This window comes from Phyllostomus discolor, chromosome 3 (assembly GCF_004126475.2).
Source record: "Phyllostomus discolor isolate MPI-MPIP mPhyDis1 chromosome 3, mPhyDis1.pri.v3, whole genome shotgun sequence".
Classification (NCBI taxonomy): Eukaryota; Metazoa; Chordata; class Mammalia; order Chiroptera; family Phyllostomidae; genus Phyllostomus; species Phyllostomus discolor.
In genome coordinates this window covers 214849035-214874866 of record NC_040905.2, presented here as the reverse complement: position 1 = coordinate 214874866, position 25832 = coordinate 214849035, and the positions used below count along the sequence as shown (strand labels likewise).

The 25832-nt window shown below is 44.4% G+C and overlaps 1 protein-coding gene and 2 long non-coding RNA genes across 3 annotated transcripts in view; 2 read left to right on the top strand and 1 right to left on the bottom strand.

The window, feature by feature from the left end:
* Positions 1–829: 829 nt before the first annotated feature.
* Positions 830–25832, top strand: part of LOC114495073 (histone-lysine N-methyltransferase PRDM9-like) — a 38324-nt gene continuing 13321 nt past the window's right edge. Inside the window, exons 1-3 of the mRNA XM_036022537.1 lie at positions 830–959; positions 2004–2050; positions 4040–4196. Of these exons, the coding sequence (XP_035878430.1) occupies positions 4106–4196 (91 nt within the window). The 5' untranslated portion in view covers positions 830–959; positions 2004–2050; positions 4040–4105. The remainder of the gene's footprint in view (positions 960–2003; positions 2051–4039; positions 4197–25832) is intronic.
* LOC118499843 lies at positions 4656–10506 on the bottom strand. The gene is made up of 3 exons (XR_004902393.1): positions 10437–10506; positions 5373–5378; positions 4656–4666 (listed from the first exon to the last, which is right to left on the bottom strand). It is a non-coding gene; the product is annotated as an uncharacterized LOC118499843 (long non-coding RNA).
* On the top strand, positions 5615–7042 carry LOC118499842. The gene is made up of 2 exons (XR_004902392.1): positions 5615–5857; positions 6994–7042. It is a non-coding gene; the product is annotated as an uncharacterized LOC118499842 (long non-coding RNA).

Below are 25832 nucleotides of genomic sequence, written 5' to 3'. Positions count from 1 at the left end.
CCGCCCGGAAAGACCAAATCTCCCCAAACTCAGAGACCCCGAATGCCGTCGTCCTGGAAACCGACTCAGTGGAGGGGACCCGGACGCCCCTCGTGAGACGCCCCAACCCCCCTCAGCCGCGGCGGCCTGGCCCTCTCCCCCCCCCCGGGACGCGGAGTGTCCTCCGCCCGGAAGACGCAGATCCAGTCCTGAGGGACCCCGGGCCTCTCAGCCCGAGAGACGGCGGTCTGCCTGCCGGACACGGCGCCTGCGCCTCGCGCGGGCTTCTCCGGACCCCGGGGGCGCCTGCGGGCCCGTCCCCGGGAGAAGCGGGGTTCCTGGCGCCGCCAGGGCCCGCCCTAACGGCAGGGCCCCTGAGATGGCCTGGGTCGCCGTGCGGTGGGGAAGGGGGAGAACAAGGGCGCCCCCCGCAGGCGGCTTGGCCCCGCCCTGTCCAGCCCCTCTTCCAGCGGGGCCCGAGTTCCACTCCCCAGGCGCCCTGCCATCGGGGAGAAAGGCCGGTACAGGGACCTGAAGAGGAACTCGGACACGCTCACCAGCCCAGGTAGCGCGTGCGCAGACGATGGGCCCAGGGGCCTGGAGACCTGGCAAGCGCCGGGCTGGCCCCGGCTCCGGCGGCTCCATCCGCCTGCAGCTCCCTCCCGCCGGGACAGGGGTCGCAGGGAGTTTGCTCCTTCAGTCAGAGCGGGGCTGGCGCTGACGAGGGTGCGGGGCTCTCAGCAACTCACTGCAGACTCTCCCGTCCCACCGGAGCCAGTCCCACGGGCTTCCCGGGCTTGTCCCTCCTCCACGCTCTCCTCTTCGGGACAAATGTTTTGTCTCTTTCCAGATCTCAGGGCCCCGCCACAGGCTTTCCTGTGTCACTGCCGCAGGCAGGCCACCGAGCTCCAGGAGGAGGACCGAGCTCCAGGAGGAGGACCGTGAGGACTCGGATGAAGAACGGGCTCCGAGGCAGCAAGGTGAGCGGCGGGAGGAGCCAGCGCTGCCCTCCCGACTCGGACCTGGTTTGGTCAGGCGGCATCTCAGGACGTAACCAGGGAACAGGTTTGCTGGTACAGAAAACAAGCAAGATGCACAACAGTGTATCCCACAGTGAGGGGCTGCTCCCGTCAACTTTCAGATGTGCAACGTAATCATATATATTTATGGATGCATTAATAAGCAGTAAATGTGTAAGAACATACAAGTGAATAAAAAATAACTAATTCAGAAGAGTTGTCATTGCAAGAGAGGGAGGCAGGTCTGGCTGTAAGAAGTGTGCCCCGACCTGGCTGCGCAGTGGCCTGCATGGAGACGGGAGGGGGAGCAGTATTAACCGTGGTGATGACGGGAGCTGGGGGAGGGCCAGGGTCGGGAGTTGTTGATCACTGTATCGTTTCCTGATGTCGGCCCCATGTTCTCTCCAGTATGGTGAGTGTTCGGAGGGTGGGGTCCATCCACTTTCATGGGTCTGAGCTTGAAACACAGCTGAGGTCAAGATGTGATCTTTAATGTGACTGGGATTCTGTTTCTGTGGTCAGCAGACTGTGGATGCTGACAAGAGTCTAATGACTGAGGAAGGGCGTGGGTGGCCAGCATGTGCACAGTGGGGAGGATACCAGAGAAAGGAGGCTGGGTGGTTGAGGTGCCCTTAGCCGGGACAAGGCCAGTTTGAAGAAAACAGGACGGAGAAAGGGTTATGTTGAAGACATGGAGTTTCTGTAGTTGCTTTTATTACATTTTTGTCAGGAGAGGCCAATTTATTTTTTAATAAATGTAATAAATGCTTTATGAACATAAGGTAAAGTGTAGATGACACTTTCTCTATGTTTTTTATCATTCCAGTGAAATTAGTGGATGGCCCCAATAGAAGCCTAGGACTTAATGAACATCAGAAAACATTTTCCAATCATCCTGGGATTGTTCTTGGACTACTCTCATTCAAAATTCTGTGTCCCTAGGAAGAATCACCAGATTTTGGACACATTTACCCACCAAAACACTGATTCCTCATCATCTTTCAGTGAAACCTTGGGTGGCCTTCAGAAGGGAACACAGTAAACACCAGAAGGTGAGTATTTCCCAAATCCTGTTGACAACAAAATTTTCCTCATAGATACAAATGCAAGTAAATTGGGAAAATGCAGAAAGTATCCTAGGAACTACTGCCTTCCTTTCCTGGTCTCTTCAACACACTCAGGCATTATCATAGTTTTTTTAAGATTTTATGAATTTTTTAGAGAGAGGGGAATGGAGGAAGAAAGTGAGGGAGAGAAACATGTGCAACACATTTATATAGGTTGCTTCTTACACGCCCCCAAGGGGGGACCTGGTCCACAACCCAGGCATGTGCCCTGACAGGGAATGGAGCTGGTGAGATTTCAGTCTGCAGGCCACTGCTCCGTCCACTGAGTCACACCAGCCAGGGCTCATCATTACAGCAATAATAGTAACCACCATTTGTTTCATTCTCACAATGTTTCAGACTTTAAGAGTTCTATGTGAATTAACTCAAACATTACAACAACCCTATGAGGTACATACTATCACCATTTATGATGAGGGAAGTGAGCTTTCAGAGACACAGAAATGTTTGAGTATATGTCTAAGATCTCAGTATCAGTGATAGTGCAATCTAACCCATAGTTGCTTCTCTAAACCATTTACAAACTCATTAAAACTTTTATAGTTTTACCCTGACCACGGTGACTCAGTTGGGTATCATTCTGCACAGGGAAAGATTGCCAGTTTGATCCCTGATCAGGGCGCATGCCTGGGTTGTGGGCCAGGTTCCTGGTTGGGGCATTTGCAAGAGGCAAGTAACCGATGTTTCTCTCCCTCTCTTCCTCCCTTCCTCTCTCTCAAGAAAATAAACAATCCTTTTTAAAAATTAGAAAAAATTGGAAAACTTTCATAGTTTCCTAAACTTTGCATTGTCTTATCCATATGTCATTACGTCATTCATCTGACTGATGATTTCAACCAAAGTTCTTCTCTGCTGTGCTGAAGTGAGAGATGCACTGTACCCTCTGACTAAGGAAAGTGTATAATGTGCAGGCATTTGGTACAGTGGATGGTCCCAGGTGAAGAAGAATGTAAAATGTCCAGGATCAGAGCCTCCCACTCTAATCAAAGAGCATCTCCCACCCCTGAGAAGCTTCAGGTTTGATGACTGAGAAACAACAAATAGGTTACACACTCTTCAACAGAAACTCATCTGTCTGGAACTGATTTCAAATGGGTGTTTCTTGTAAGGATGAAGTAACAGCTTCTTTCTTGAAAGGGTGAAGTAACAGCTTCTTTCTCTGAGTTCCAAGGAGGCTGCTCTAATCTTGTTTAGAATCATTTGTTCAGCCCGCCTACCTCTGTGTTGTGAGCTCTTTGAGAGGCTGGTCCATACCTGAGTCTTCTCAGAGGTGACAGGCCCAGACCACAGCCCATGAGGGGCCCTGAATATTTGCTGAATGAATGATTTCACAGTTACAAATTAAACTAGAACATGATCGGCGAATGCTGAAGGTAATTTTAATGATATTTAAATATGGAGAGAGCTGAGGGGTAAATTGATATCAGGACTGTAATCTCACATTCATATGGTTACACAATTCACAGAACACTTAGGTGAGCATTATTTAATTACACATTCACTGTAACATTGAAAATTAGTATGTTATACATCATGAAACTGAAGACAACTAGCTACTGATACAACCTTATTCAAACAGATTTGGTGGGAACCAGCTAATCTAACTACAAAATTCTTTCCAAGGTATTGCAGATTTTATCACCATTTTATTTATTGTATAGATATGTTTCTGCCAACTATTTCTTTATTCTCTTCCCAATATCCTTCACTCTCAATATTATAGAGACAGTTGAAATAAAAGTCATAAGGCATGAGTTCTAATGTTGGATTCATTACCCACATTGGCCCTATCCCCTATTCATACTTCCTAGGTATTTTCAAGGGTTGAAATTTTAAAGACATGCATGTAAAATGTATCATAAGCCTTAAAAAATTAAATATGTTATCTTTTAATATGTGACTCTTACACTGAGGGCAACATCCAGGGTGCCATTAAGCAATGAATATAGTTTGAAGGAATTGTCAGGAACAGCAAATTTGATGACTGCAAGTGACTCAGAGCATGCCCAGAAACCAGTGTCCCCTCCTAGAGAAGCATGTGCTTTTGGAAAGCACACTAGACAAAAATCAGGTTGAGAGAAAAAATTTGGAAGATTTACTTCCTCTAAGTCCTGTGGAAGGGCTGATGAGTATGACCCAGGTATGTGGGTCCAAGTTTGGATGGGCCTGGATTTAAGTTGGGCCAAGTTGAAACTGAAGTTAGCAATGGAGCTTTGGGCAAATCCTATAAATTCTCTGAGTTCCTGAATGCTAATGTGTAAAGAGAAGATAAGGAAGCATCGCTCATATATTGTTTGAAAATATTAAATTAAATTTAAAACAAGTGACACATGCAAGTTGTCCAATAAACCCATCTGTGATAATAGCAACCACATTTATTGGTGTTGGGTGCCCAGGCCTTTACTCAATGCCTAACACATAATGTGCACTCCATAAATATTTTATGAATGATTGAAGATTGGCAAGTTAAACCTGATAATGGGAAGATCTAGAAACTAAAATTGAATGAGTCATCTGTACCTAGTGTGGAGTCTTCATCTTCTGAACCAACAGTTAACAGTAAAATACCAGAGTACGCAAAAGGACAGGCGATGATTTGATGGGAGAAGATTGTGTTATCTGACAAAATGGGAACTAACACTGCAGACCCTACCAACCTTGCTCACCTGGCCTTCTCCAACTTAGAACTCAGGAGAAAGGAGATGAACATGAAGATGTACAGCCTACGAGAAAGAAAGGGCCATGTGTACCAAGAGGTCAACAATCCCCAGGACGATGACTACCTTTGTAAGTGACCCTCACTGAGAAACATGTTATGATACAATAATTTCATCTGGTCCTTTGCTCCCCAAATCATTCCCTTCCTCTAGTGACCTGGAGTACAGGATTGAGTCTCAATGATGTGACTGCCGGACTCCCTCTGAAGCTTTGTGTCCAGGAACATGTGCTATACCTTCCCTAACCCCTGTTGCTCTCACCTCCAGATTGTGAGAAGTGTCAGAACTTCTTCATCAACAGCTGTGCTGTGCATGGGCCCCCTACATTTGTAAAGGACACTGCAGTGGACAAGGGGCATCCCCACCGTTCAGCTATCACCCTGCCCCCTGGGTTGAGAATTGGGCCATCGGGCATCCCTGAGGCTGGGCTTGGAGTGTGGAATGAGGCAGCTGACTTGCCAGTGGGTCTGCTCTTTGGCCCTTATGAAGGACACATCACAGAAGATGGAGAGGCAGCCAAGAGCAGATACTGCTGGCTGGTGAGAACTATTTACCTCTTCCACTGCCCTCTGGCTTCCCACATGCCTTCTGAGACTTGGAGGGACCTCACCTATATTCTAGACATGGAGGGGACAATATAGTTAGCTCTGTGTACTGATTGGACTTTACATAAACACAGAGCTCCTGTTTAAGGATCAGAAGGTGAGCGGGAGGAAAGTGCTGCAGACAGAAAAGAGTGGCTCCTCCCTTGTGGGGCTCCCAATCTGATTGGACAGGTAGACTCAGATGTATAGATGGTGACTAAGAAAATTATCATATGGTCACAACTGGCAGTTGAATCCCCATGCAGGATGGAAGAGCTTTGATGAGAGTAGAGTAAAATAATTCTTCTATTACCTACCCACAAAAAAAAATAAAAGGTCTTTAACTTCTTTTCTGAAACACAGATCACCAAAGGGAGAAACTGCTATGAGTATGTGGATGGAAAGGACAGGTCCTGGGCCAACTGGATGAGGTGAGGTCAACAGGTCTCTGGGTGTCAGAGGGGACTCTCATCCCCCCAAGCCCATAAATCTTTCCCTCTCATCATGCACCTCTCAATGGTCTCCCCTAAACCTTTTTTCCTCTTTTTCTCCATACAGTGTTCTTTCATTTCAGGGGATATTTAGGAAAAAACTACAGCATATGTCCTGAAAATATAAAGCTCATTGCAGATACAATGTGGGCACTGGAAAGGACCTTGAAGAGCCTAGATTCACCAGGGACACTGGATTATACTTTGATTTATCAAAATGAAGATTAATTAAGTAAGCACTTACTATATTCCACTTTAGGTGAAGGAATACATTACTTAAACAGATCACACAACCCATGTCCTTATGAGGGACTTCTCACAGACAGACATAAAACAATTGCTTTTAGAAACATTTAACTATAATTACCAAGAAATGCTCAGTGTCAAGATACCACAAACCAAGGGTGGCCTAAACCTGTGCAGGCAGCACCCATCCCAGCCTCACTTCAAACCTAGAGCTGGGCTCTGAGGCCTGCAGGGGAATGGTCATGGGCCTCTTTCCTGAAGAGCTCTCTTTTATCAGGGTTTCCTGAATGTGAATCAATTACTATTGTTCTGTTTTATTTTACTACACAAAAAGACCTCCACTTCTCTATGGTAACCTTGGGCAGGCAACTAAATGGTACCCGAAATAAAGTGTAAGGGGGTTGGAGAAAGGCCCCTCAAGAGAAAAACATGTGGGCTGAGTACTGGAAAATTAGTGAGCTGATTTAGAAGCAGAGCCCTAGATCAAGCACCAGGTTCTGTGGTGTGAGACAACTTGATTTAGAGCTTGGAGAAGCCAGAGATCACTGGATATTATGGCCAGTCAGGGTGGAGGTTAACTCTAGAATTGGGTTTTAGAAAATGGTATTAGTCAGGATTAGCACTGCAAGCAGGACTTGGAGGTAGGAATTCACATGACATTCTCACAGGTGCTCAGACACTGAACAGAAGGTTCCCTGGGAGCAGTAGGGGCAGTGGAAAACATCAGAGCCTAAGGGCCTTAAGAATCAGGGAGGAGCTGGACATGGATGTAACAGGTACTAGGAATTCATCACTGTGGTTTTCTTTCCCTTCCTCTGCCTCAATCCCAGGTATGTGAACTGTGCCCGGGATGATGAAGAGCAGAACCTGGTGGCCTTTCAATACCATGGGCAGATTTTCTACCAAACCTGCCGGGTCATCAGGCCGGGCTGTGAGCTGCTGGTCTGGTTTAGGGATGAATATGGCCAGGAGCTGGGCAGCAAGTGGGACAGCAAGTGGAAGAGACAGCTCACAACAGGAAGAGGTAGGCACCACTGTTCTTCAAAACAGAAAAGAGAGAATTCTCCATAGAGATACTCATGATCCAACTCTTAAGTAGAGTAAAATCCATGCTAAAATCAGTAAAGTTTCAACTCAGATGCTCCAGAACTTCACAATTCATTCATATACCTTTGACTCTTAGGCAAAATTTTTATATATTTTATTTTTAAAGTATTTCATGAACAAAATATACAACCTCATATAGTACTGAAAGACTGAGAGGGGAAAAAAGCTTTCAAGTAATAACCAGTTCTCTCAAAAAAAAAGGCAGTTTTTCTGGCACATTTACAGCTGTTTCGCTTAATTTTCCTCCATAATTCTAAATGTTTTTTCTTTATAGGCATTCATTATTTTTTAAAGATTTTGCCCTGGCTGGTGTGGCTTAGAGTATTGAGCACCAGCCTGTGAACCAAAGGGCTACCAGTTTGACTCCCAGTCGGGGCACATGCCTGGGTTTTGGGCCAGGTCCCCAGTAGGGGGTATGTGAGAGGCAACCACACAGTGATGTTTCTCTCCCTTTCCCTCCCTCCCTTCCCCCTTTTCTGAAAATAAATACATAAATCAAATATTTTTAAACAAGATTTTATTTATTTTTACAGAGAGTGGAAAGGATGTAGAATGAAAAATGAATGTTCAAGGGAAACATTAATTGGTTGTCTCTGGCACACCCCCAACTGGCCCAAAACCCTGGACTGTTTCCTGACTGGGAATCGAACTTGTAACCTTTCAGTTTTTGGACAGCACCCAACACACCAAGCCACACCATTTAGGCAGAACATACTCCTTCATCATTCCAGTGAATTGTCAGGTAAGATCCTACTCTGTGGCACAGCATCCTGAGGCCTGGAAATACAGATAAACATAAGGAGAGAATCACTGTTCTTGAGGAGCTGACCAATAAAGCAGGGAAACCCAGGCACACGTGCTTGCATGTGTGTAACACCGCACAGCGGTTAGTGCTTTGGAGAAAACTAATCCAGGCAAGTGCCTAGTGATGGTGTGGCATGTGGTCCAGGAAGGGCTCCCTCAGGAGATAACATTTACAAAAATACCTGCGGGCAGAGGATCCCAGGCAGAGGGAGCAGCTAGTGCAGGGAAGAAAAGAGGTGGGGCGTTGAATTGGCTGAGGGTCACTCAGGTCTCGTCTCAGCATAGACGGTAAGAATGGAGATCAGATAGATGCTCAGCAGCCTGGAAATGCAGTGCTGATGATCCAAGTTGAGACCCTGAGGACTTTCCTGAGTGAAAATGTGCAGTCCTCAGCGTAGAGTGGTGTGTTCTCTGTTCATTATGCTTTGTTAATTTTTAGAAAATAAACTCCAGTGGGGAATCCCCTCAGACATTACTTCATCCCCAAGTGAGAGTGCATGGTGGATTGGCCAGAGAGGACCAGTAGTCAGGCATGTAAGACCAGTGGTTAGAAAAAGATTTTGAAACAGGACTTCTTAGGATATTTGAAATGGAATAACACTGAATGAAATGAAGCATAAATATTTGGTGTGAGGTTTGAGGAATGACTTTTTTTAAAGATTTTATTTATTTTTAGAGAAGACGTGGAAGAAACACAGGGAAACATCAATGCATGGTTGCCTCTCACACGCCCCTTATAGTTTTTAAAACAAAGAAAAGCAATTCCTGGTTTTCTTTAACATGACTTAGAAGACACCTGTAGAGGGGAAAGGTCACTGCAGTTCAGGGAGTGAAATTGCCTCTCCTGCTACTTGAACATCCCTAGTCTGAGCAATGTTAGCAAAGACCCTTGATGTGGGGTTTCTGGAGTTATGAAGAAAATACACTGCATAAAAATAAAAAGGAAAATAGACTTCGAGTGGACACTTTGTGGGAGACAGAACTTGTGTTGTCACCACAATAAGGATTCATGGGGCATGTCTGTACCAGGAAACAAGTTGTGCAGCCCAGGCATTCTCATCAACATCTGCCCTGACCAAACCTTTCTCTTTCAGCAGAACCAAAGCCAGAGGTCCACCCATGTCCCTCCTGCTCTCTGGCCTTCTCCAGTCAAAAGTTCCTCAGCCAACATGTGAAACTCAATCTTTGCTCTCATATTCTACCAGGAACATCTACAAGAAAACACCCCCAAGCAGAGGAGCCCTGTCCAAAGGATCAGAATCTGCAGCACCAACATACTAGTACACACAGCTGGAATGATAAAACTCAATGCCAAGAGGTCAAAGGAAGGTCCAAACCTTTGCTTAAAAGGATGGGTGAGAGGAGAATCTCAAGACCCTTTTCCCAACCTTCCAAAGAACCAATGACAACCTCTAGTGAGCATGAGAGAATGATGGAGGAAGAGCCTCACAGAGGACAGAAACAGAGTCCAGAGGACACAGGCAAGGTATTTGTGAAAGCAGGAATGTCAAGAATTGTAACAATCGAGTATGGATGGGTTTGGCAAGGCTTCAGTGATGGGTCACATCTCATCAGACACCAGAGGATACACTCTGGGGAGAAGCCCTATGTTTGCAGGGAATGCGGGCGAAGCTTTACACAGAAGTCAGGTCTCATCACACACCAGAGGACACACTGGGGAGAAGCCCTATGTTTGCAGGGAATGCGGGCGAAGCTTTACATGGAAGTCAGGTCTCCTCACACACCAGAGGACACACTCAGGGGAGAAGCCCTATGTTTGCAGGTAGAGTAGTGAGTCATTAGCATTAAGTTTTATATCAGTAGCCATAGGAAGTCTACAGCAACTTACACTCCCAAGATTGTAATTAGTACAGAAAGAACTCGTTAAACAAACCCTCCAGTTTCATGACAAGAGATGAGATGGACAAACAGTGATATGGGAATGTCAGCACCAATCTCACTCATGGATTTTTGAGCTCCTATTCTACAATGTTTTATCTCCATACACATATGAACCCAATATCTCATTCTCCCCATCACTGAAAGCAGAGGGTTCCTTAAGAGCCACAGAGAACTCATACTCTCAGCCACAGAAATTCAACCCCGACAAATGGGGAAGTCTTGAGACAGTCTACTTGGGTTACTGTCCAGAGAGAGGGATTTGAGACAGACTCACCAGGGAAGGGAATTCCCCAGACTCCTGGGAAGGGGGCCTTTTTCTCCTAATCAGCTCCCTACCCATCCTCCTTTGGCTTCTCTTGGCTCTTCTAGTTTCCTACAACCTCTAGAGCCTCAGAGGTGAACAGCAGGGAGGGGTGTATGCTTGGGCACAGACGTGAGCTTAGCACGTCTTAGGTGTGACCCTTTCAGGGTCAGCATTTCCTGGTGCACAGCATACAGATTCCACATCAGTCCATAGTGGGTGTAAGTCTGAGCTCTGTCTTCTCCAGCTGTGTGACCTAAGCCAAGATTCTCAACTTCTCTCTGCCTGCTTCCTAGTCTGTACAATGGAAATGGGAACTCCAGCCTTTCTGCATGACATTCAAAGTTGAGTCAGCACAGACAGAATCTGGTAAGAGGATCACTGAGATCACAAGTCCTGCTGAACAGCCTTCAGTGCCCATGTCTTCCGGGCCTTTATTTCTGGGCAAAGGAAGATAAGGACAGGGTAGGGGGCTGTAGCCAAATTCAGAATTTGAACAGACCCCACTACTTTCCCCACAGACTCAGCTGCCCTGAGAAGGAGGCCTGAGGTGGGGCATGTACTTCCCTCCAGGTCAGCACCCTCCCACTGATCTGCACACCCTCAGAGCCTCCTCAACACAGGCAGGTGATAACTGAGAATAACCTGTGAAACAAGACCCTCGCCCACCCCTTGCTGAGAACAGCACCTGCCTGCACTGCTGTGTTAGGTAGGATAGATGGTAAAGCCAAGGCAGGGAGGACGAGGAAGACATGTCTCACCCACTAACTCAGCAGTCCTGAGCCTGGCTCAATCCTGTTGCCAGATGTTCCCAGGTCCCAAGAAGCCCCATGCTAACACGTTCAACTTCTAGGTGTCATTTCCAGTATCTGGCAAAGAAAGGCTTTCAAACTGTATTTGTCCCAAGGCCTAGAAGATGGGAGGGGGTCCACAGCACTCAAGGAAAGGACCCATAAAACAAATTTGGCTAATAGCTTTTCTCTGGCCACTGTCTGTTTTATGAGATGGTCCCTAGTGCTTACAGAAAGAGCCCATAGATAACTCTGGGTAACTGCCTAAACATGGAGTCTTCTGTCATGGATCTATTTTCCAAGATGGCCAAATGGGGTCTGAAGTGAGATAAGGATTCAGGCTAACAACTCCCACACATACCTGCATTTGGGTAGTCACATTCCCTGTGGAAGCTGACGTCACTTTTACCCACCAATCAATATGTAACTTCTCCCCCACCCCAGCAACTACCGGTATGTAAGTCCTCAGGGCAAAGGACCTGGTGCTCTTGCCTTTCACTCCCATCTCAGCAAGACCTGTCCTCTTCCATGAGAACGTATCACTAATAAACCCTGCTTGCACGCTAACACACTTGCTGATCTGTAATCCTTTTCTGAGTTGGCAAGAAGAACCGAGTTTCCCCTGTGACAGGTGCACCCAGTCTGCATATGGCATTCATGAAGCCTGCAGCACAGCCGCTTCTGTAATGCACTTTCCCTGTACCTAGGCCCCACAGGGCTTCATACACCACTGACACCATCTCAAAATTATTACTTTAAACTTTTTAAATATATTTTATATATTTATTTTTAGAAAGAGGGGAAGGGAAGGAGAAAGAGGGAGAGAAACATCAATGTGTGGGTTGCCTCTCACATGGCCCCCACTGGGTAGCTGGCCTGCAACCCAAGCATGTGCCCTGACTGGGAATCAAACCAGCGACCCCTTGGTTCACAGCCTGCACTCAATCCACTGAGCCACACCAGACAGGGCTGTATCTTTAAACTTGTTTGTGAAGTGAAGTGTAATGGGATAGTGGACATACACAATGTTGGTCAGTACTGGACACCTATTCCCAGATATTGTCCACAATGGCTCAGGAGCACAAAATTCCCATGATCCCAATGGGTGGGAGTCCAGCAAGACTCAGTGTGAGAACAGGGTAAACACCTACATCTGGTGCTAACAGCTCCCAGAGGACACACTTTTCTTAGATCCAGAGCTGAGTTCAATACACAGAGATGGTGAACAATTAGTGAGGACCCCATCATACCCTCTCCTGCATGAGGGAGACCTAAGCGTGACCTACCCTGTACGTGCTGGGGTGGGTTCAACAAAAGGGGACACTAGTCCCCATGACCTGAAATGATGACCTTTCTGTCCTTCTAGTGCCAGGCTTGTGAAGAAGAGTGTCTATATAAACTATGGATTTCAACAATAAATATCCAGTATTATGTTCTTTTATGCTTTTTAAAAGAAAGGTGTGTGTCTTTCTTGGGTTTCATTTCCCTTCCCTGTTTCTCCCCCCACCAGCACAGCCCAGAGAGAACATAAACTCAGTGTTATGGGACTTTTCAGCATGGTCCATGGGAGAGGGGCAGAGTCCTGGTGTAATGCTGGAAGAGGGGCTGGCGCTGAAATACAGTGGGGAGGGGAACCCACAGACTGCCATGTAATGGTCACTACCACCCCACCAGGACAGACCCTGGCGCTCTCCCAGAAGGTTTCTCGATCCAAGATGAATAAAGAGAGGTCTGTGCCCTCTCCCTCCCCTCCAGCAGCAAACCACATTCCTAGTGTAGCTGCCAGCCTCCAAGGTGTCCCCCAAATCCACATGCTGTCACCCCTGCCCTTGTACACTCCCTCCTTCACACAACCAAGCTGATCTGTGTTGCAAAAATGGTGTGTGGCTCTCAAAGCTAAGTCATAAACAGGCCCATCTGTTTCAGCCTTGCTCACATAGTTCACATGGTCTCAGACCACCTTGTGCAGGGAGCTGGGTGTTTACTTATATTACTTTAAAGCTACTGTGCATGTGGTCTCCCATGATCTTCCTTGACTGACCACCAGGGAAGGTGTTCCCACAATGCTGATTTATTATACTGCTATTATAATGAAGCAGGGGCCGTGTAGCATCTTCTGCACAGGTGCATTCATGATTCACCATGATTCAGCACTTTTCCAGAAAGCAGGAACAACTGGTCTTATAATGTAGCAGGAAAAGAAAGTCCCATAAATGATTTGTAGTTTCTATGATCTGTAGTTTCTTTGATCTGTGGTTTCTTTGATAAACAACATCCTCTGTAACACCTGCAAGATTTAGCGGGAAAAAGCTGAGTGAAAGTTATTTTTGGATAAGGAGTTGGGCAGACTTTACCAGGGTAACATTATCTCAAAGCCAAAATGCTGACCTTCCTTTCACTTCTGCCTTTGTATGCTCGCTTGCTTTAGCAGATGAATCCCCCTCCTCCTTTTTGCCTTGTAACAAGTATTTAAAGGAACTGTGATGAGCCCGGATTTGCTCAGGATTTGGGGGAAATTAACCCCCCTTGAGCCTGCGTGCGTAATAAAGTTTGTGCTTCCTCATCTTCCCACGTGTGAGTGACTTTTCCGCAACAATAACAGGGTCTCTGTCCTGTATCAATGCCCTTTGTCTTACCTCTGGAGCACCTCTGGAGTTTTCTCCTGACTATCTCCTGCCTCAAATCCAGGCATGTGCTGTGACTGGGAATGGAATTGGAGACCTTTTGTTTGGCAGGCGGACACCCAGCCCACTGAGCCACACCAGTCAAAGCCATTGCTTGAGTCTTGCATGTGGCTTGACCAGGGATCAAACCTACAAACTCATTTAAAAAAAAAAAAAAAACCCTGTAGAGATATAAACGACTTCACATGAGCCTTCGCTGGTGTGGATCAGTGCAGTGAGCACCAGCTTGTGAACTGAATGGTCACGGCTGGATTCCCGGTCAGGGCACACGGCTGGGTTGTGGGCCAGATTCTCAGTTTGGGGCGTGTGACAGGCAACGGAGTGATATACCTCTTACACACATCAACACATCGATGTTTCTCTTCCTCTCTTTCTCCCTCCCCTCCCATCCCTTCTCTCTGAAAATAAATAAATAGAATCCTAAAAAAAAATAAACTTAATATGCGCAGCAAAGTTAGATTCAACATTTAGGGATGATCCATGATTCCCAACGTTTCCTTCTGGTCTGCACCAAGGTTTTGCCCAACGTGAACACCAGATGGCAGAAGAGAGGAGCACTGGGAACATTTTTTCAGTGATCACATTGTACTGTAAAGCAAGTTTCAACAAACGTCAAAAAATTGAAATTATGTAAAGCATATTGTTGGCACTAACTGCACTTAATCTAGAAATCAGTAACAAAAGGTTTCTAAAAAGTCCTTAGTTTTAAAAGTGATGACATGCACATCTAAATAACATCGGATTCCACATTCCTAGATGATCCACTATGCCCACAACTTTTCCTGCGGACCTGCACTGCGTTATTCCCAAGTTGAACACTAGATGGCAGCAGAGAAGCACACTGGTACTATGAAGCAAGTTACAACAAACTTCAAAGGACTGAAATTATATAAAGTAACGTTTCTTGCTCCCATTGCAGTTAATCTAGAATTCAGTAACAGAAGGTAAGCAGAAAGTCCTTATATTTAGGAGTTATAGAACGCACTTCTAATTAACCCCCAAATAAGTCACTATTGCAATCGGAAAATAATTTGAACTGAAAGGCATTACATACCAAAAGCTACAGGGAAATGTGCGGTCTTCAGTGCACACAGCAGGAAATGACAAAAGCTGGCGCTCCAACGGCTCTGAATTTACAAAAAGACTCCCGTGTAGTGAGTCAAATCCAGAGAAGGTAGCAGAAAGGAAATGTGAACATACAGATTTCTGGGAGGGATACACTTAAAGTAGTAGTAGTTAATGTTCCTTGGGGTAGGATTTTCAATTAACTTCATTTTTCTGGATAGTTTCAGTAAGTTACAACAAACAAAGCCATTTTCATTTTAGGAAAAAAGTACCACAGAAAAACGTGGAATAGTTTTATAGAATTATAAATAATTCTATATTGAATATTTGTAACTATTGAATTATAATAATCTAGACTGTTGTGGGGACACCAAAAGCCTTTTCCTTTTTTTTTTAAGATTTTATTTATTTATTTTTAGAGTGGGAAGGGAGGCAGGGAGGGAGAGAGAGAGAGAAACATCAATGTGCGGTTGCGGGGGTTATAGCCTGCAACCCAGGCATGTACCCTGGCTGGGAATCGAACCTGGAACACTTTGGTTCACAGCCCGTGCTCCATTCACTGAGCTATGCCAGCCAGGGCTTCAGAAGCCTTTTCTTTACTCATCTAGCCGAGTCTCTTGACAGTCAACAGGGAAAAAATTCTAACTGTTTAACCCCAAATGGCTCCTTTTGTTATTTGCACTTCTTCGTGTGCATTGCAGCAGTTCTGACACAGGAAACTCCTAACCTTTTGGTCTCTAACAGTGATGTGAGCCTGGGTCTGCCATTTACAAGCTACATTCTTTTGGACATGAAAGAAGCCTCCCAGGGTCTTTGCTTTGTCACTGGTAATGTTTCTCGTTTTTATAGCTTACAACACTTACCCCTGAAGTACCTAGACTTCAGACTTGGCTTTACCTCCTGAGAGCCTGTGAGGCTGGCCCTGGCAATACTCACTGAACTGGGACCAGAAGTCATGTTCTCCCAAAGCTGGTACGTGGTCTATGTGATATGCTCACGAGAAGTGGTCCCACAGGAATGGATCACTTAGGTAGAGACTCGCACCCCACAAAGAGTCTGAGCACCCTTTTCAGCTCCTCACAGACCGGCTGCAGCTGCTCCCTGACCCCACTCACTTCAAACACCCCCACCCCACCCCACACCCACCCACTGCTCGCCTAATTTTCCATGGTCTGGCCTTACCTTGGACATTTCACTTCAACCTGACGGTTGGTTTGACATTAAAGGCCAGGTGAGTGTGGGCCCACTCACAAGGTCCCTAACCCTAAACCTAACCCTGACCCTGACCTTAACCCTAACCCACCACTTACATAACACTTTGGATGAAAACCGCTCTTTGAGTGACAGGTGCTGGTTCCATTCTTTTGGACCACCTCCCCCCGCCCCTGCCCCACATCTCTCCAGTTCCATGTTGTTGTAAAGTGTCAACTATTCATCCACCCTCACAATTTGTCTTGGAAATAGAAACAGAATTTCCTTATGTTTCCGAAGAAAATCCCACATGGAAATGCTGTGAAGAATGGTGGTTGTGTTTTTTCCCCCACTTCACTAGTGTGGAACCCAAACATCAAAACAATTACTGTAACCTTCCTGGTGCTAACAATTTTCCACGATTGATTTGGGTACTTTGAGTACGTGGCCTGTCTCCTGTGTGGCCTCACCTGGTCTGTCCTCAGAGAACATCTGGACTTGATGGCTCTGCACTGCACCTGGTCTGTTCACCCCTGGGGCATTTCACGTGAGAGACCTCCGGCACAAAACACTGCAAACCACTCCCAACACATTCAGTTTGTCACAACACCTTCTCGTACATGCCACAAATCTTTTCTTCTGTTTACTGGCATTTTCATCCTACTTGAAATACCAAAGCCTAATGTACCAAAAATATTACTATGTTCATTCACCTTAAATATGAAAATGGCCACACAGACACTCAACAATTTTGATGAGTTTTTCTTAACTCACGCTGATACAACATTTGTCATGATACAGTATAACAAAATTGTTTCGAATGAAGTTAGAGACAAGTACGTGAACCACAGCCATGTGTCAGGGATGGGAAGATGGGGATGAAGGCGGGGGTGGTAGGGGCCAAACAAACTTTTTGGCCAACCAGGCACAAAGCAGGCTTCATCCAGCATCGATGGCAGCACTGAGATCATGTACAGTGTGTGTTTTGCTCTCATAGCACTGGAGCTGGAATTCACTGAAAGTGAGGGACTGGAAAGTTCTCCTTTTGGTACTTATGAAATAGCCTCATAAATAACCTCCAAAATGAACCACTTTGGAGGTTATAACTCAAATACAACTATTTGAGTTACAAAATAATTTGAGCTGAATGACTCTAAAACTTCAGAAAGAAATCTTCACCCTTAAATGCACATGTCAGAAACAGAAGTGGAAATGTACAAGTGTTGCACCTCCACGAGGAACCTGAAAGGGCAAGCAAAGTCCAGGCACAGTGGAGGAAACACTCCCGCACACATGTGCGGAGGGGCACGTACATGAAACGATAGTGCTTTTATTTTTGCTTTTACTTCTGGGTGGAAAGTTTTGAATAAATTTTACCCTTCTCATTGCTTAATGAAGCTGCAACTGACAAAGCCAATTACAAACAATTTTCAAGCACATTTGGAAATTTTAAAAACTTGACTTTATTATGCTACAAAGCCAGTTACAACAAATGTCACATAAGACATGCTTATTCCTCCCTTCACCCTTAATCTGGAAACCAGTCACAAGTTACTGGGACAGTCCTTACATTCAGACGTGTTCCAATGCACCTGGAAATACCACTGCCATCAAAACTCACTGATACTCTACTAAAATCAGCCACTTTTCCTGCTGACCTGCACTAAGGTGTCATTCCCCAAAATGAGCACGAGATGGCAGCCAAGATGCACACTCAGAACACTCTACTACGGGCCTGGCCACCAGTTCCTTCGTTTTTTACTGTGAGACGCACTGGCAGGCCCATTTTCCATTTTCCCCAACAACGTGACTACACAGCATATTCACCCCTTTGTTCCACTGCCCACTGCCATCTTTCAGGCTACTTCACCATTCCATCTTCCCACAACATTTATATATTGGAGCAGAGACATCTCCCAGGTGCCATTCCACAGAATGGAAATTTTTCTCCATTAGGAGAACTTTGGAAAGGCTGAAATCGATGGCAATCCAAAGGGGTGGGTGGGTGAGTGCTGCGGATGAATCGGAACAGCCAGGCTGCAACCGTTTTCTCCTGGTCACCGCAGAGAAACGTGTGCTCTCACCTTATCCTGTCTGAAGATCACGTGTCTTCTGCTGACAAATTCAGGACTCCTTCCCTCAGGTGGTGCTTTCCATTGGCCAGATGCGGAGCAGTACTTGTTGGAAGTAACCGCCCGGTTTCTGGTGAGGAGCTGCTACTACAGGACTCCCTAAGGACCCCACCACATACACAGCATGGCCTCCTTTGGGTGCAGACCGCCCTTTGGAGTGGGTGGTGGTGGTTCTCTCCCTGTGCCCACAGTCTCTCCTGTTCCACATTAGTGTTAAATATCAACAGTTCCCCCCACCCCAAGTTGTCTTGCAATTGGAAGGTTTTCCTTACATTTCAGTAGAGAATTCATTTGGAAATGTGGTTAAGAAGGGTTCCCCCCTCCTCCCTGCTTAAATTCTGTGGAACCCAAACATCAAAGCAATTAATGTAACCATATTGATGCAAATGATTTTCGATATTTGGTTAGGATACTTGGAGTATGTCACCTGCTCCCACGTGCCATAATGTTCTCTGTCCTCAGTTAACATTTGGACTGGATGGCTCTGCACTGCAACTGGTCCATGTGACCCAGGGAGCACCTGCACACGAGAAGTCTGCAGCCTGAAACTTTGCAATCCACTGCTGACATGTTCCGTTAGTCGCAGCACCTTCTCCACACACGCCACAAACCTTTTTTTGCATTTCACATGAGTTTTCACCTTTCTTGAAGTGACAAAGGCTAATGTGCCAATAATGTTGCTATGTTCATCCATCTTCAATACGATAATGGCCACACAAATATTCATGAGTTCTGGTCAGATTTTTTAATGCATGCTGAGACAACAGCTGTCACAGTAAAATCCAACAAAAGAGTATCAAATGAAGTTAAAGACAAGTCATGGCACCAACCACAACCCCAACCCCAACTCCTAATCCTAACCCTGAACCATGCCACACACCAGACACTGGACTGGGTGTCCAAAGCCTGTCCCTGACTCCAGATGCCTGGCTCTGGACATCATTCTACAGAGAACAGTCTGTCCTCTTATTTACACCTGGAAAGCCTTGCAACCTAAACATCTAATGTCTAAAAATATAAAGCAGGTTTCTGTAAAAAAAAAAGTTATATTAAATCAAGCAAATTAAATGATGCAATGGTGATACACATTAGACATGAGATGCAGGCTTCTATTGCCATATCACGGCATACTCTTCCAAAGCAAAATCGATTAAAATAAATGAGTAAGTGTGGTGTCCTCCTGATTAAAAAATTCTGGCTAGCAGGGGAAGCTATTCCCAGAGTAAGAAGACAACCCAAGGAATTAAAAACATGGTTGCACATTATACTTTTGATAAAACTCTTGTTACTACAACAAAGAACTTTATAACTCATCAGTGGAAAGTTATTTATATTTTTAAAGAACTTGGATAGTCCCTCATAGAGAGAAGACATATGTACAAGTGGTAAAAAAAAAAAAAAAATCAGAGAGGACGTTCAGTGCCTATATCACCTTCCCAGTCACTATAAAGGCTATAATTGAGAAAGCAAAGCTGAGAAATGTTTATAATCTCAAACAAAAATTAGAACAATTGACTATTTCTTTTCTTAATGTAAAATATTGCAGACCTTATATAAAATGGTTTGGCATTTCCTGAGAAAATTACCGTACTGTGTTCAACAACTCCACTTCAAAACACATACCTGAAGAATTGAAGACATGTTATAATGAACTGATACACGATTATTCATAACAGCACTGTTAACAACAACCAAAAGGTAGAAAGCATTCTAATGTCCACCCACAGGTAAATTGATGCAGACACTGGCTCGCAATGTCAGCAGTGTTATGGATGAGATAGGAGATATATTCACATGGACTACTGAGTCCTGTGGAGGAAAAGGGATGGCATGGCTACCCTCTCAAGGGGAGAATGCCTCAGAGCAGCCTGGCCACTCCCTCAAGGGGAGAGTGCCCCAATCCTTACCTTGACAGGTTTTTATTGGGTTTCTATTTGCACAAGAATACAGGTAAAGTTCATTAATCATTGTCAGGTAGTAAGGGTCAAACAATAGATAGCATACAAAGAACTATGAGGGCTTATTCTGAGTCAGGGTTGTTAGCTAAAGGGCTACAAAACTTTGGGAAACAAACTCATTTCCTGCTTGGACCCTTATCATTTAATTGAGATCATTCTAAACAAAGCAGGTTTCACAGGATTTTATGTATTCTTTCTTAGGCCTGATCACCCTGGGGAACCCACCCTTTCCAGCACAGGGCTGTACCACCCTCTGTCATTGTTTCAGGCTTAAGTCAGGCAGGGGAAGTAAGGCAGCCAAGAGATAAGGAGACTCCTTGCAGACAGAATGAGGACTCAGGCTATGTCAAAGCTGAGGGGTGAGAGTCCATCATCCCCTTTTGCTATAGGCCCCCAAGTCCTTCCCTGGTGTCTCCCCATGATTGCACCTGTCTTACATCATTCCCCCCTTGGGGAATCTTACCCGTCATTGACTAACCAATCAAGCACTGGGGGCCAGTTATGGATGAAGTAAAAGGAGCAGAAGTGGTGCTCCTGTCAGGGAGATAAGCTTTGTCTGCTTAGTGGCTTATGGTCGGAAGGTCGCTCACTCAGCCTTAGCCAAGGTGTGGGGGCAGGGGGTGGTTCCAGCTTCTGAAACTAGGCAGGGTGGTTCCTAACACCTACAATGCAGAGAAAAATCCCCCAAGAGAAAAATATTATTCATAGCAATGAGAAAACCTACTCTATGTGGAGCAGGAAGATGAACCAATTAGAATACAAACAGCATGTGACTTTGCACCCTAGATCTGAAATCACGCCTCTCTCTGGACAGTCAACCTGAAGGGTGAGAGATGAAGAACAACAAAAAATAAAAATAAAACACTGCCAGCCATGTTGCAAAGACTGGGGAGGAATGTCCTTGGCTAAGAAGACACCTGCAAAAGCTCAGAAGCCAAGGAAGATATGACACCTTAAGACACTGAACAACACTGTGATAAACCACAGCACTGAGGATCACTGTCTCTTTTCATTGCCATAAATCACTCTTCAATAAATTTTTCTTAAGATTACTTAGAATCTACAAACTTACTTTTCTAGATTCCAAAATGCACCATCAAACAGTCTTCTCTTTGAAAATGTGGACCTTTGCCATATTGTGAGTTCCTCAGATAACCTACAAGGGGCACAATTTTACTTACAAAATACTTCTGATTTCTAAACCACCACTGCTACAGGTCCTGAACTTATCTGCAATGCTAAGAATCATGTGACTATTTTATTTAATTATGAATCAACTTATAACTAACACATTTTAACTCTTCTTGTCTTCATGTTTTATTCCAAGCTTTATTTGTTCATGCTTTATACAGCTAAACTAATGTAATTTTATTATTGCATGATATCTTATTCACCTTGACAACTCATGAATATCAACTTAAAGTTATTATAAATAACACAACTTAGTAAATTGTGTGGTAAATGACATGCTGAAATAAATATCTTGAATACACAAAGAGTAATTTAAAGATATAATAAAAAAAAGAATCCATGGTACACTCCCAAATCCAGTGTCTGCTCTAAATGATGTGCTCATAAAAAGTGATCCCAAGGAACTGATCACTGACATTTGAACCTGAGACTTGTACCTCAAAACAGTCTTTAAAAAAAAATCAGCAGTCAAGTCAACCACTTTTCCTGCTGACCCGTCCTAAGATGTTAGTCCCCAAAATTCCCACGAGATGGCAGCAGAAATGCACACTTGGGACACATTAGTGGCTTGGCTGAAGAGTTCATTTGATTTTTACTTTTAAAATGATAGTGGTTTTATTTTTTTAACCTCTTCGGTTAAAATTTATTTCAAATAGATTTTACTTTCTTCATTGTTAAGGAAGCAGCAACAAACAAAGCAAATTACAAATGATTGTCAAGCACACTTGGAACTTCTAAAAACCTGACTCTATTACATTGTAAAGCAAGTTCCAATGAATGGCACATACAATATGTTTACTGCTTCCTTTGCCCTAATCTGGAAACTAGTCACAAGGTAATTAGACAGTCCATACCTTGAGACATTTTAAAATACGATTCTAAATACCATTGCCATCAACAGCCATTGAGATTCCACCGGAATACACAACCTTTATTGTTGACCAGCACTAAGGTATTATTCCCAAAATGAACAAGAGACGGCAGCACAGAATCACACTTGGAGCTTTTTTTTTTTTTACATTGACCATATTGTACATGGAGCAAGTTTCAAAAAAATATATCAAAGGGTTAAAATTACATAAAGTATGTTCCTTGCTCTCATTGCAGCTAATCTAGCAATCAGTAATAAAAGATAACTAGAAAATGCTGATATTTAAAAATTATAAAATACTCTTCTAAATAACCCGCAAATTAAATTACAATTGTAGTTAAAAAATAATTTGAAATGAATGGTAATAAAAATAGTACATAAAAAACACTCTGGGAAAAATGTATTGATAAATCCACACATTAGGGACAGAGCCTGAAAATTCACAAATTTTGCATCATCTTACAGACCCGGAATAACAAATTAAATCCAGAGACAGTGGAAGAATGGAAATATGCAAGTAGTGATGTCTGGAAGGGTATACACTTTGTTTCATGAAATGATTTTTTATTGTTATTCTATTACAGTTTCCCAAGTCTTCCCTTTTGCCCTCCTCCACCTATCCCAGCCCACACACCCCCACCTTCTTTAGAAGCATATATACTTAATATAACAGCAGATATTACCTGTTTGGGTAGGATTTTCAAATATTTTTATTTTTATATATAATTTAAGTAAGCAGCAGCAACAACAAAAAGGCCATCTCAGTTTGGGCTTAAAAAGTACTACAGGAAAACACAACATAATTTAAAAATAATAATAATCTAGTCTGTTGTGGTGACAACACCAGAGGCCTTTTCTTTGCTCGCCCAGCCTGATCTCCTTGTTCAGAGGGGCTCCTTTTCCAGTTTTCACTTCTTCATGAGCAAAGAAGAAATGAAGGTCTAGACGAGAGAAGTCCTGTAGATGAGCAGAGAAGCCCTAAGCAGCACAGCAGGAGAGGGAGTTTGCCCTAGGGCTGCCTCATTTCAGGGCCTCCTCACAGCCCTGATGCTACCTAAAGAAGCAACAGCACGACTGAGCTGATACACTGTGTTGTTGACAGGAGAGACCTGGTTTTTCTTGCTGACACATGTAAAGAATTACATACCAGCAAACCTACTAGTATGTAATCAGTTTATTAGTGGCCCATTCCCATGGAAAAGAACAGGACTGGGTAGAATAGGGAGTGAAAGGCAAAGTTTCAGGGCCAAGCAGGGCAACAAAAGAAGAGCGGCTGAAGACCAGGGTGGCAAGCCCCTGGGCAGCCTGAGGCTGGGTGTCCAGAAGCCCTGTCCCCAAGAGCACCCCGAGCCCGAGAGAGAGAGAGAGAGAGAGAGAGAGACTCCTTTGTTCAGAGGACCTATATAGTTGGTGGGATGGGAAGAAAAAAGTTACAAATTGATTAACGGGTAAATGCGGTGCCAGCTTTCCCAGGGGAATGTGACTACCCACTGTTGCATCCAGCAAACTCGAGAAAAAATATCGGAAACTTTCAGGGTATCAAAGATGTTGCTTTATTGGCCAAGTTTAACCTGCGCAGGGGCAAACTCTCAAAGTGTCCGGAGACACAGTGCCCACAAGGGCTGCAGACGAGAGTCGCGCCGAGCACTTACAGCTAAGTCCTTATATAGGGGTTTTGGCACAGGCAAGCAAGCAAGCAAGCGTTTCACAGAAGCTGATGTGGCAGTTAGCTATTTGCTTACAGAGACCACACGCAGGAACAGGGTAGGGTCTTGCTTAACTTCAGTGGTAAAATTCAAATTTTTAAAACTAAACAAAGCATTGCTTATCTAGCATACCCAGGGGAGAACATCTGCACGACACAGGACATTTGCTTAACTACATCCTGCACTCTGTCTCCCTTGTTAGTTCCTTTTAGCTACAATTCAGTTCCTGTTTACTAAGGTCACATTTAGTTCTTAATTTCCTTGTTCCCAACACCCACAAATAGGTATGTGTGGGGGTCTGCTAGCCCCAATTCTTATCTTGTTCCAAGACCCCATTTTTTCACCTTGTTGTAAAACAAATACATGACAGGAGGCAGTTAATTAAAATTGGGGCACTTTCCACAGTTATTTATGGACTCTTTCTGTAAGCATCAGGGACTCCCTCCTAAAACAGATAGTGACCAGAGGTAGACAATTAACCAAAGTTGTTTTATGGGCTCTTTCTTTGGGCACCGGGGACCCTCTCCCACATTCAGGCCTTGGGATGAAAGCACAGTTTCAAGGCTTTCTTTCCCAGATAGTGGAAATGTTACATAGAATTTCAAGGACTTTCTTTCTTGCTAATATAGTGTTTCTTTTAATATTGAAACACCTGGCAATATTATCAGAACAAGCTTAGGACTGCTGAATTAGCATGTGAGACTTGTCTCCTTCCTCCTCCCTGCCTCGGTTTACTATTTATTCTACCTAATTGGTAAAATGTGTTTCCTGGCAACCAGGCCGATAAATGCTGGCCAGTGACAGTATTGCAGTCTCAGAGTTCTTCCCATGCTGTCTCCTGCTTCAACACTGTGAGCAAACCATAAGTTAACAATTTCTCTTCTACTGAAAACTTTGTATCTGTTATTATATATGTTAGATAAAATACATGGAACATACACAGGGAAGCATAACTAGGGGGAAATTTTTAATGCTTTTCTATTCATTTATTAATTTGAAAGAGAGAGAGAGTTAGCTGTTCCGCTTATGTATTCATTCATTGGTTGCGTCTTGTATGGGCCCTGACTGGAGAACGAACTGACCACCTTATAGGCAGGACACTGTAACCAACTGAGCTACCAAGCCAGGGCTACTAGGAGAAAATTTTGAAAAGTTGAATTTCTGGGTCAGAGGGTATGAGGATGTTATTTCTGGATGGCTATTCTCAAAATGATCACTGGAGAGTCTGTACCAAAGGACCCTTCCCCTAGTTTTTCAGAGCAAGGACACTGCACCTGCTTGCTCATCAGCCTCAGAGATGTCAGGAGTCCTCTGGATCCCCATACAGGCCACCAAATTATGTTGACCTTAAAAATATAGCACTCAGTTATTTTACCAGCAGATAAGGGGTTTACTCAGAAACAGTAAAAAAAATTGCAATTTAGGACAAGCAAGCTGTAGCAAAAATCATAGGCCAGCTCCACAAGTAAAGGAGAGGAACGTATTTTACAGGCAGAAAGGAGGAAGTTGGGAGGGGTCACTTCAAATGAAAGTGCATTGCAGAAAAGTGTCAGTTCAGGGTGAGGATGGTTTCTCTCTGGCTGAGGTGCTGGGGAGTCGGCTTCTCCTGGGAGCACACGATACCATCTATATGTTGGGGCCTGTGACAAACAATTTTTCCTGTAATTGACCCCAGGTGATGCTATGTGACAGCACCCCTACTGACCCCCGACTCCATTTCAGTGAGGTTTCCCTTTATGCAATTTCACAGTAATAATTACAGTTAGTTGGCTCATTTCAGGTCCATGGAAATCTAGTTATATTTACGTGCTCAAAACGAGGTAAGAACCAGAAACACTCTTCCCACTTTATTCCGTGAAAGCCAGTAGCAGCAAAACTGACCCTGCTCTGTGGACCCCTGTACTCACATTTTACGTTATTTTTATGCAAAATACTTGTAGGTTTTCCCAGCATTTCTACATTGATT